Consider the following 10,612-nt stretch of genomic DNA (forward strand, 5'->3'; position numbering starts at 1 on the left):
TCTCCCCACTCGCTTCCTTTCACCGGTAAATTTATTTACCGGCGTGCCAGATGGGTTCTCAGCACAGCAAGGGGCCACGAGTCCACACCGGTGGGTTTCTACAACCAGTGGGGAAGTCCCAGCGTGACGGTGAGGCTCGGCCAGGACCCCTCCCCACGGGGGGCCGCTGGCCCTGTCATGCGAAGCACCACGCCCCGGGCCACCCGTGTCCCCACTCCAGTTGTCATATCAACGGCTCGATGTGCTGGCGGCGGTGGCAAGCACTCCACCAGACGGCTTAGCAACCCGGCACGCTCCCATGGAGACCGCGCCGGGCCGCAGGAGCCGGTGGCTTGATGACAAAGGTTACGGCCACCCCAGCAAGGGGCCGAGAGTGACTGGGAAGTGCTCCGTGCCCCCAGGATGGGAAAAGCTCTGGGGATGCCAGGACTGATGCCGGGTGCCGCGGCGGACTGAGGAAAGCTGCTGGATTTGGGGGCTGGGGACATGGCAATGCCCCCTTATCCCCAGATTGGTGCTGTCAGCCAAGTGTGGGGGGACACCTGGGGAAACACCAGCTGCTTGTGGGGGTCCCAACGGGCAAGAGGATGCTCCCAGCCACCAGCAGACCCCAAAACCTCCCGGGGTTGGTCCGTGGCAGCATTCCCTGAGACCCGGAGCTGGGGAGGGAGAAGGAAGGGTGCCCAGGAAGCTGGGATGGGTGCTGGGGGTGGGATGGCACCCCCAAGGGGGAGCAAGGTGTCTCTGGGAAGGCAGAGGGCTTGGGGGTGTCACGGCAGGGCCTGGCGGGTCACACCACAGCACCTCATTCCCACCCCACCCATGGCCCTGCGCTGTGGGGGCACCCGGGGGGCAGGGGAGGGCTGAGGGACCCCTGGGTGACCACCCCGTGGGGGAGCTGGCCCTAGAGAGGGATCCCCACCCCACAGAGGGGTCCCCAGGCATCCGCACCCCCTAAGTGGGCCCCCGCCCTATGGGGAAGAGGACAGCCCCACGGAGGGGTCCCCAACCCACAGGTGGGTCCCCGAAGCCCCGGGGACAGGCAGCCCCAGGGAGGGGCCCACCCCGGGCTGTGGGAGATGCCAGGCCCGCAGAGGGACCCCCGCCTCGTGGAGGGTCCCCACGCCATGGGGGGAACCACCCCACGGGGGGGAACCACCCCACAGGGGGGCCCCTACCCTCCCTCCCCCCGCTGACGGCGCCCACGGGACTCCCCACGGACAGCCCCACCCCCTTCGTGTACCCCCCGCAAAGGACGCTGGGATAGATCCCCCCCGCTGGAGGTCCTGCGGGAAAGCCCCGCCCCATCACGCCAGGACGGCGCTGACTGGCCGCCCAGCTCGGAGGCGGGGCGAGAGCGGCTGTGGGAGAGGCCGGAGAGAGAGAGACACGCGCTTATTGGTCAAGAGGCCGAGGGGGGCGTGGTGAGTTCGGCGCATGCGCAGCGCGGGCGAGGCCCCGTGGCAGTGGCCCGGGGCCGGTGTCACTTCCGGCCGCCGCGGTTCTGCTTCCGGGTCGGGCTCGTTTCCCCTTTCGGCCACCGCCTCCTCACAGCCAGTTCCGGAGCGGCTGGTACCGCGGGCCGGGCCGGGGGGGTTGGACCGGGAGGGGCCGCTTTAGCCACGGGAGGGCGGGGATTGGGGTGCTGAGCTGGGTTTTACCGGGCGGGGGTCGGAGCTGCGCCAGCTGGGGCGGGGCGGGATGGGTTGGCTGGGTTATGCCGGAGGGGAGGAGGCCGGGTTGTACTGGGGGGGACTGGGTTGTACTGGGGGCGAGGGCTGGCTTAGCTGGGTTGTACTGGGGGGGACTGGGTTGTACTGGGGGCGACTGGGTTGTATCGGGGGCGAGGGCTGGCTTAGCTGGGTTGTACCGGGGATGGGTTTATACTGGGAGGGTCTGGGCTAGTTGAGGGCAGGGCGCGACTAGGCCAGGGTGGGGGCTTATTGCTGGGGCCATCCTGGCTGAGGGGTCAGGCTGGCTAGGCCAGGGGAGACGAGGGGTGGGGTGTCAGGTCGGGCAGGTGGGTGAGCGCAGGGTGCCTCGGGCTGGTGCTCAAAGGACGGAGGAAGGGTTTGGGTGAGGCAGGGGTGGGAGGAGAGTCCTGGCAAGGCCCGGTGAAAGGCCCAGCCGTGCAGGGGGAGCCCACCAGCTGCCTGGGCTCTGAGCCTGGTGGCAGCCTGGCCCCCACCTCACCTCCTGCTTCTCCTTCCTCTGTCCAGCAGCAGAAGACGCCACAATGAGGCTCTACAGCCTAAGTGTCCTTTATAAAGGCGACCCCAAAGTGCATTTACTGAAAGCTGCTTATGACGTGTCCACCTTCAACTTCTTCCAGAGAGCCAGGTGGGTGCCTGGAGTGCCAGATGCCCTGAGGGAGGCTGGAGGGAGGGAGGTAATCTCCCCTGTGTGCTGCAGGGCTGGCACATGGCCCGAGCAGGACCTTGGGGAGAGGGAGCAGAAGCTTTTGGAGGGTTTTCTCCGTTGTTCTGCTCCTGTGTCGCCAGGGGTGCGGTGGCAGTAGTAACAGGCTTCTCCTAAGGGATGAACCCACCAGAGATGCTCCTTTGGGGAGCTGTGATCCTGCACACACGGCTCAGTGCTGCAAGATCCACTTTAAGCGATCTTTCAGCCTCAGGAACAGGGAAAAACTCATTTTCCCTAAGAGCCGATGCCAGGACCAGCCCAGGAGGTCAGGTTTGACTTGGTAAATCATCCATCGTAGCCAAGCAATAAAATCTGGGTGCAGGGAAACACCCCGAGTGCTTGGGTCAGCCGCTCTCCCTCCAGCAAGTGCCTAAACCCTGTAGCCATGGCGGCTCCTGGGGTGTGAGAGGCGCGTGGAGGGAGGCTTGTCTTCATGTCAGACTGACAGATCTCGCTTGACACCTTCGCTATCTCTTTATTTATGTGTTTGGTCTCATCTTAAGAGTTTTCCAAGCCCACGAACCTCTGCTCGGGTTATTGTAACAGCTTCAGGTGAGCTAGTTCAGCTCTCAACGCCGATCCGGGCTCCAGAGTGTCCTGCTGCCCACTCTGCACACAGAAAGATCACGGAGCTCTCTCAGCAGCTGCCCTTGAGCTTGCAGCTGAGGGGAGCTCCCAAAAGCCTCTGAAAACTGTAAAATAAAGCAGGTGCCTATTGCAAAACAGATCGTTTCCCAGCCCCCAGCTCCAGATGATAAAAGCTTTAGGAAATACCGACAGGACTTAAATTTTCCATCCCCCATCCCTGCCAAGATTTTATGGAGCCTCGAGCACATTTGGTTCTAAAATTCCAGTGATAAAGGGAAAATGCTAAAGTAAGATTGTCTTCAAAAATACTTTCTTAGCCAAATAAGCGAGAGGGATAAAGGAGCTGTGCCAGTGCTGCCAACGCACGCGCTTGAAGATGGATTGTGGCGGGTGAAGTAATCTCTGAAAAGCCCAAATTGCTTCGTAGTTGCAGCTCTGGGTTTTCCAGCTCCTGAGAAAATTCCCTGTATGGTTTTGCCATCGTCTATGGCCGAAAGAGCCGCTTCCCTGGCAGCAGGCGGTTTCTTTGCTTAAAAAAAGCCTTGGTTTTTTGGGAACAGCGATGCTGTTTGTGGAGGGTGAGGGGGTGTCTGTGCTCATTAGTCTCTCAGCTTTTTCTCTGGTGGTTAATCATTTGCTGAGCTGTTTCTCTCGTCGTGCTCGGAGGGGCTGCTGGTGCCTGTGAGGGCACAGCCTAGGTGTGATGTTTAAGGTGCGATTCACTTAAATTTGGGTTAAAAATGCTGCGTGTGCATTTTTTTGAGGCTGTGGAGTTACCAAAGAGTTGAGTTTGGGGATAAATCTGGGATAAATGCAGTTGTGGTTCCTGGGAGCTGGGAAAACCTGCTGGGCAGGGGGACGGGGATGGGGTGGCCGTGCCAGCGTGGGGTGTCTGCTGCCCAACCTTTGCCGAATAATTTGGGAGGGTCAGAAACATGGCGTGAGGGGGTGAGGTCTTTGGTGGCTGATTCCTCCTGGAATACTGTGGAATTGTGATGGCTGCGGCTGCCAGCAGATCCCCAGAGCAGGAGGAATGTGTTGATCCTCTGTTTCTGCTGAAGCTGGATGTTAAGAAATATTTGGGCCGGTTCTTTCTCTGCAGCGCCTGGAAACCTGACGGTTCAGAGTCTCGGTGGAGCCAGCGTCTGATCGCGTGGTGTCCGGGCTGGGAGAAATGCAAAAAACCCCCTAAGGAATATGTAAACTGTGAAAGGCAAATCCCTGCTCTGGAGTTGCTTCCAGCGGTGGAAGGCAGCGAGGAAACTGTGGCCTTTGCTGTTCCAGTGTCCGTTGGTGTTTAGTTGGTGCCACATCACGTGAAGCTCCTAAGTGGGAGCTGTTGGTGTTGAGGGGTGCTTGAGCTGACTGTGTTCTGTACTCTGAGGTTTCCCTTCCTGGGACTTCCCAGCTGAAGTGGGGAATTTGTGTCCTCACATTTGTTATTCCTGGTGTACTCTGGGAACACTTATTTTGTGCTTCCTTGTGATTTTTTTGGCCTCTTTTACTGTGGGGTGAAGAGGAGGGTTGACGCAAGAAGCCTGTTTGGCAAGATTCGAGTCTGGGCTCAGGAATGTTTTCCAGACTTAGAGTGAGTCTGGCTTAAGGATGTTCATTAATCTTGACTCAGAGCGGTAGGTAGCTGAGGTGTGTTTGCAGGTTGCTGGTGCCTTGCGTGGGATTTGGGTCAGGGCCCCAAGTATGGGATCAGAGCTCCGGTGGGAGAAGGGGCCAGAGCCAGGTGTTAGCTGGGCAGATGTGTGGTTCACTGGTGTTTTACTTTCTGCTGAAAGGCAAGTTCAGCCCGTGGACACAAGTCCCTGGCCACAGCCAGAGGGATGTGGGTGCTTCCCTGGGCCCCGGTGAAGCTGGAGGTATTTCGATGTTCACTGCAGGGTCCAGCCTCTCCCCTGAGGAAAATGCATGGCTCAGCCACATCCCCACAACCTAAACGTGTTGGGAGGGGGGGTGTGGGGAAGGGTTTCAGTGCACCCAAAATGCCAAGGACCTGTGGGACAGCTGATCACCCCCAGGGTCACCACGCCAGCACCCTGTAGCTCTCGGGTCCCCTCGCTGACTCAGGCGCCAACGCTCTGTGTTCGCAGCGTGCAGGAATTCATGACCTTCACGAGCCAGCTGATCGTGGAGCGCTCGGGGCTGGGCAGCAGAGCCTCCGTCAAGGAGCAAGGTAAGAGGATAACCCGGGGTCAGCACGCACAGCTGCACGTGCTTCGTTCCTTGTCCGTTTGTGATAAAAAACAAGACCTTGAAACAGCGCCCAGGCGAGCACTGAAGGCGTGAGGTGGCTGAGCTGGGCGAGCGCCCAGCCTGCCCTGTCAGAGAGGCTATGGGCAGAGCAGGGACCTGCCTGACAGCCAGCTGCTGCCTTTGAGCTTTGTAACTCTCCTCCTTGCCGTCCTCGGGATGCTTGGAGCTGCTGGGCTGCATGCCCACCGCCGCTCAGCTTTCCTGATTAGTCCCATCCCCAGCCCACATGGCAGCTGCGGTCCCCCGAGGGGCAGCTGTGCTGGCTCAGCCTCCTTCCCCCCTCCCTTGAGCTCTGCTGGGTGAGTCTGGGCTCTGTACCCCGATCTCTGGCCTCGTCACCAGCCTCCCCGCCCAGCTCCACGTGCCTCTGGAACACTGAGACGTGCAGGGTGTGGCCTGGAGTTGGTTGCTGTGGCCTCTTTAATGATGTTCCAGGCTAGTGACAAGTTGTTATTTATTAAAATCAGACTGAGCGCTTCCCCCTCAGGTTTTTAACTCTGGCAGTACCTGCTGCCCTGGAAAGTTAGCGTTGTGTCCTATGCCACATGGCCAGGCTGCAGTAGCCTGCTCAGGTACGATTTGGGTGTGATTTTGATCCTCCCTCAAGCCCGTCCTACTCTCCTGATGAAATCATGTGAAATGCAGTCACTGGATAAAACCTGCCCCTGTGATCTGTGGCTTGTGGAAGAGCTGCCAGGGCCAGGTGGGAGGCAGTGGCTGCTGGGGGAGGCTGGGGACCTTCCCGCTGCCTCTCTGACATGAGTTCTTTGCCCAGAGTACCTCTGTCACGTGTACGTGCGGAACGACGGGCTGGCTGGAGTGGTGATCGCAGATAACGAGTATCCACAGCGGGTTTGCTTCACCTTGCTGGACAAGGTGAGTGCATGGGCTGGGAGCTCCTCCACACCTCCTGCTCATGCTGCGACGAGGAAATGACCCTCCTGCTTGTTAGCTGGGGGACATTGTGCTGAGCTGAGCAGGAACTGGCCAGTCCAAAGACTTCCAAGTCATGCAGTGGCTTGGCTTTGCCCGCTTAGGACTTATTCCCAGCTCTGCTCTGCTGCCAGCCCAGGCACTGGCCTGACAGACACCCCCCATCCTCCCTGTCTGCCTTGGGGTTTATGTGGGAAAACTTGAGTGTGGCTGCGCTCCCAGTGTTGCCAAAAACTTGTGGTTGTGTGTGAGTGCCCTGGCAGGGTGTGGTGCGTTGGGGACAGTCAGGGACAGCCACCCCTACCTGGCATGGGCACTCTGTTGGTCATTCGCCAAGGAAGTTGGTTTCTTTTCCCTCGGTTCATTCAAAAGGGAACAAGGAGGAGGAGAAAAATCTTTTTTTTAAGGAGAAAATCCCTTCTGCTAGCCGCAGCCCCACAGGCAGTAACTGCCAGCTTCCTTGTGTCGCAGGTGCTGGATGAATTCTCCAGACAGGTCAGCAAGATAGACTGGCCTTCGGGCTCCCCAGCGACAATCAGCTACGCGGCCTTGGACGGGTACCTCAGTAAATACCAGGTACGGCCCCTCGGTGCTGCGGGGAGGCTGGGAAACGCTCCCCATGGCCCCCAGCATGGGGGGTGGAAGCATGGGTGACGCCCCAGTGTGTGCTGGGCCACTGGTGCTGCAGGGCTGCCAACATCCCTGCGGCCATGGTGCCGATGCCATGTTGTTTCTCTCCAAGAACCCCCGCGATGCCGACCCCATGACCAGAGTGCAGGCAGAGCTGGACGAGACCAAAATCATCCTGGTGAGGAGGACGCCGGGCTGGGATGCTCTGGCTGTAACAACTGTTCAGGGCTGGTCTGCAGGGTGGCCCCAAGGTGATGGGGCTGTCCCACCTTCTCTGTTCCCTACTATTCTAGTGCTGCAGGAGCTTCCTCTCCCCTTCCCTTCCCCCTGGGCTGGCCCAGTGCTACTGGGTTCAGTTTTGGGCCCCTCACCCCAAAAAGGCCATTGAAGGACTCGAGCGTGGCCAGAGAAGGGCAACGGAGCTGGGGCAGGGTCTGGAGCACAGGTCTGCTGGGGAGCGGCTGGGGGAACTGGGGGGGGTTCAGTCTGGAGAAGAGGAGGCTGAGGGGAGACCTCCTGGCCCTCTGCAACTCCCTGCCAGGAGGGGGCAGAGAGGGGGGATGAGTCTCTGGAGCCAAGGCCCCAGCGCCAGGCCCCGAGGGAATGGCCTCAAGCTGCCCAGGGCAGGGTCAGGCTGGCTCTGAGGAAGGATTTCTGTGCAGAAGGGGCTGTTGGGCGTTGGAATGGGCTGCCCAGGGCAGGGGGGAGTCCCCGGGATCCCTGGAGGGGTTGAAGAGTCGGGCTGAGCCAGCGCTGAGGGATCTGGGGGAGTTGGGAACGGTCAGGGGGAGGGTCATGGTTGGGCTGGAGGAGCTTCAGGGGCTTTTCCAACCCAGATGATCCTGTGGGCACTGACCCCTTTCACTTCCCTCCCACAAGCCCTGGTCCCTTCCCTGCGTAGTGTCACATCCTCATTTGTCTTCTGCTTCAGATGACCTGCGTGTGCTGCTTCCTTCACTGGGGGCTCTTCTCCCAGTCACTGTGACCTTCCCATCTTTACCGGGGCTGGGCTTACTCCCTGGGTGGCCATGGGACGCGGGGCACCTTCATCTTCTGCTTGGGGGCTTGAGGACCCAGGCTGCCAGCACGGTGGGTCAGTGTTGGGTTTTTTTGGCAGCACAACACCATGGAGTCACTGCTGGAGCGAGGGGAGAAGCTGGACGACTTGGTCTCCAAATCGGAGGTGCTCGGGGCGCAGTCCAAAGCCTTCTACAAAACTGTGAGTGTACCTTCTCATCCTGGGGTGGGGTCACCCCCTCCCTGAGGAGCCTGGGGAGGGGCAGAACAAGCCCCCAGGGCGGAGGATGTGGAGGCTGGGCAGGGATCACCCACTGCTGGCACAGCCGCTTCTTGCCTGGGGGGAGCTCGAGGGAGGTTGGTTGCCCCAAGCCAGGCTGTGGAACTCCCCAGCCCCTTGCTCGGGCCATTCGTTGCCCTGTGGCTGGAGGAGGGTGTTGCATATCCTGGCTGTGCTGGTTCTTGGCACAGGCTGGGGGCTGAGAGGGTCAGATCTGGGCCGTGAGCCTTCGGCATTTGCCTTCGTGGCGAGCCAGGAGGGTTGTGCTGTCTCCCTGGGCCCCCCGCGGGGAGCTGCAGTGAGCCTCACTGCTGTTTTTTCTTCTCTTCCCAGGCCCGAAAGCAGAATTCCTGCTGTGAAATCATGTGACGCGTAGCCCGGGGTCTCCTGCTCCGGACCACCAGGCCTTCAACCCCCTTCGGCCCTCGACTGCGCCCCGGACAGAAAGAAGCAGCCCGGGGGGGCTTCCCGGGCCTGGGCTGCGCTGCAGGGCCTGGGGCTGGACGGCCTCGGCACCCTGGGCTTCTGTGACTTGATTTTCATCTCGAGGGGGGGCCCAGGCTGGCCTTGGGCTGGCACCTGTGGGGTGGGGGGAGCACGGGAGACCCCCTGCCCTCGTTTTTCCCGAGGGTGGTTTGGACCACGGGCCGCTCAGCTGTGTGCCCCCCCCTCTGCCTTCACACCTGTTAACACTAGCCAGCGCCTCAGCGTCCCGGGGGAGGTGGGAGAGAGGAGCTGGGGGGGGCTTTTACGTATTTGTGTCCTAAGAGTAAGCCTGGGGGGGTGGGGAGGGATGGGGGGAAGGGAAGAAGAGGCGCTTTCTCTGGTGGGGGGTTGTCGCCAGTGAACTGGCTGCTGTGGCCTCTGTCCCCCCGCCCTGGGGAAGGGGGTTTATTTGCCTCTGGGGGAGATGTGGGAAGGATCCAAGCTGGGGCTGACGGGCGGGGGCTTGTGCAGCCCCCAGCCCCTCCTGGCTGCCCTCCATTGTGCTGTGTGGGGCTGTGTCTAACGCCCCCCCCTGCCCCATTTACCAGCTGCCAGCCTGGGGTGAAGGAAGGGGGGGCAGCGCTGAGAAACCAGCCCCAGTGCTCACGTCCCTGTGGGGAGGGGGGAGCCGGGGTGGGGGGTTCCCTGCAGCTTGGAGACACCCCTCCCTCCCCCCCTGATCCTGTCTGGGGGGTGGGGGGGGGGGGTGTGCCCAGTAGCCCCCCCCCCCCCGCCTCTTCCTCCTTGGGAAGGGCAAAAGCTTTCGCTTGAGGTTGTAACAGTGATTGGTGTTGCCTCTGTGCCCCCGCCACAGGGATAAAGTTGTCTTTGGCGGTTGTAGCCCGGCTCTGACTCTTTGTGGCTTCCTGGGAGGGATTGGGCCAGTGGTGGGACTGGGCACCCCCACTGGGCATCCCCATGGGCACCTGGGTGGGTGCAGATTCACTCAACCACCTCCCTCCGCTATTTTTTTTTTTTTTTTTGGCTTTGGTCAGTTGTTTTTCCTCATAATTTATTTGCAGTTTTCCCGAGACAAAAACGAAATCAGAGTCATCTTTTACACTTACAAGGCTCAGAAAGAAAAGACGAAGGGGTTGAGAGGTGGGGGGGGGAAATATGCCGGGGGTGGGGGGTAGAGGTGGGGGGGGATGGAAAAAGAATGAGAGAAAAGGGGAGGAGAAGAGAAAAATTTGGCAACGATCCACCAGCATTCGTGGGACAGTAACAGCTCAGCTCAGCTCCTCGACATACAGCGTTAGCGCCCGAGGTTTGCTCCCGCGCAAAGGGCATGCAGAAAAAAAAATAATTAAAAAAAAAATATCCCCCGGCCCTCCCGCCCCACACCCCCCTCACACCCCCCCCACACCCCCCTCAGCCAAAAACAGCCCCCAGCAACACACGGTGCCTCCGGACGCAGAGATGGAGGAAGGGAAACCCCGGGGAAAAAAAACGCGTGGCCGAGCCGGAGAGCGCCTGGAGTGGGGTGGTGCCTCCCCCGGGGGAGAGGAGTCGGGGGGAGACGGGGTCCCCTCGAGCGCTGGCCGGGGTGCAGGAGGGGAGCGAACGCCCTTGGCTGGAGCCAGGAGCGATGGCGGGTGCCCCTGGTGGGGGGGGAGCGGTTGGGGGGGGTCCCCCGGCGGAGCAGCCTGTGCCCCCTAAGAGACCCGTTCTCTTAGTCTAAAGTGCTTTCGATGCTGCGTCAGTGCTGGCTGGATCGCCCCGATCCCCCCGCCCTGATCCCCGCCGCCTGGGCCGCAGCCCCCCCGTCGTTCCCCCCCACCACCTCGGCCGCCTGCCCCCCACCCCTTGCCATGGCACCCACATCCCCCCCACCAACCCCGGCACCCCTGCCAAAACCTGCCAGCACCCAGAGCTGGCACCCAGCCCCCCGCCTGCCCGGGAAGGGGGAAACGAGGTGCTGGGTGCCCCTGTCTTTATCACTGGGATGGGGGCACGGGGGTGTCCGCTGGGGGACCCCCCAGTAAAGGCACC

The 10,612-nt window shown here is 61.0% G+C and overlaps 1 protein-coding gene across 2 annotated transcripts; it reads left to right on the top strand.

The window, feature by feature from the left end:
• Positions 1-1,481: 1,481 nt before the first annotated feature.
• Positions 1,482-8,902, top strand: YKT6 (YKT6 v-SNARE homolog). 2 transcript variants are annotated; one of them, XM_074928504.1, is made up of 8 exons: positions 1,482-1,572; positions 2,223-2,340; positions 5,112-5,194; positions 6,050-6,150; positions 6,679-6,783; positions 6,950-7,015; positions 7,955-8,056; positions 8,468-8,902. In XM_074928504.1, the coding sequence occupies exons 2-8, from the start codon at positions 2,237-2,239 to the stop codon at positions 8,501-8,503; spliced, it is 597 nt and encodes a 198-aa protein (XP_074784605.1). In that variant the 5' UTR covers positions 1,482-1,572; positions 2,223-2,236; the 3' UTR covers positions 8,504-8,902. The 2 variants fall into 2 exon arrangements, with proteins under 2 accessions (XP_074784605.1, XP_074784604.1); XM_074928503.1 differs by having other exon boundaries at positions 1,501-1,572; positions 2,220-2,340.
• The last annotated feature ends 1,710 nt before the right edge of the window (positions 8,903-10,612 follow it).

The sequence above is a fragment of the Athene noctua genome, chromosome 28 (assembly GCF_965140245.1).
Source record: "Athene noctua chromosome 28, bAthNoc1.hap1.1, whole genome shotgun sequence".
NCBI classification, from domain to species: Eukaryota; Metazoa; Chordata; class Aves; order Strigiformes; family Strigidae; genus Athene; species Athene noctua.

Bases quoted from the DNA above. Each gene is read 5' to 3' on its own strand.
- YKT6 (XM_074928504.1), top strand. From the start codon at position 2,237: ATGAGGCTCTACAGCCTAAGTGTCCTTTATAAAGGCGACCCCAAAGTG. The intron at 6,784-6,949 runs GTACGGCCCCTC...TTTCTCTCCAAG, and splicing joins GGTACCTCAGTAAATACCAG to AACCCCCGCGATGCCGACCC. The intron at 8,057-8,467 runs GTGAGTGTACCT...TTCTCTTCCCAG, and splicing joins CCAAAGCCTTCTACAAAACT to GCCCGAAAGCAGAATTCCTG.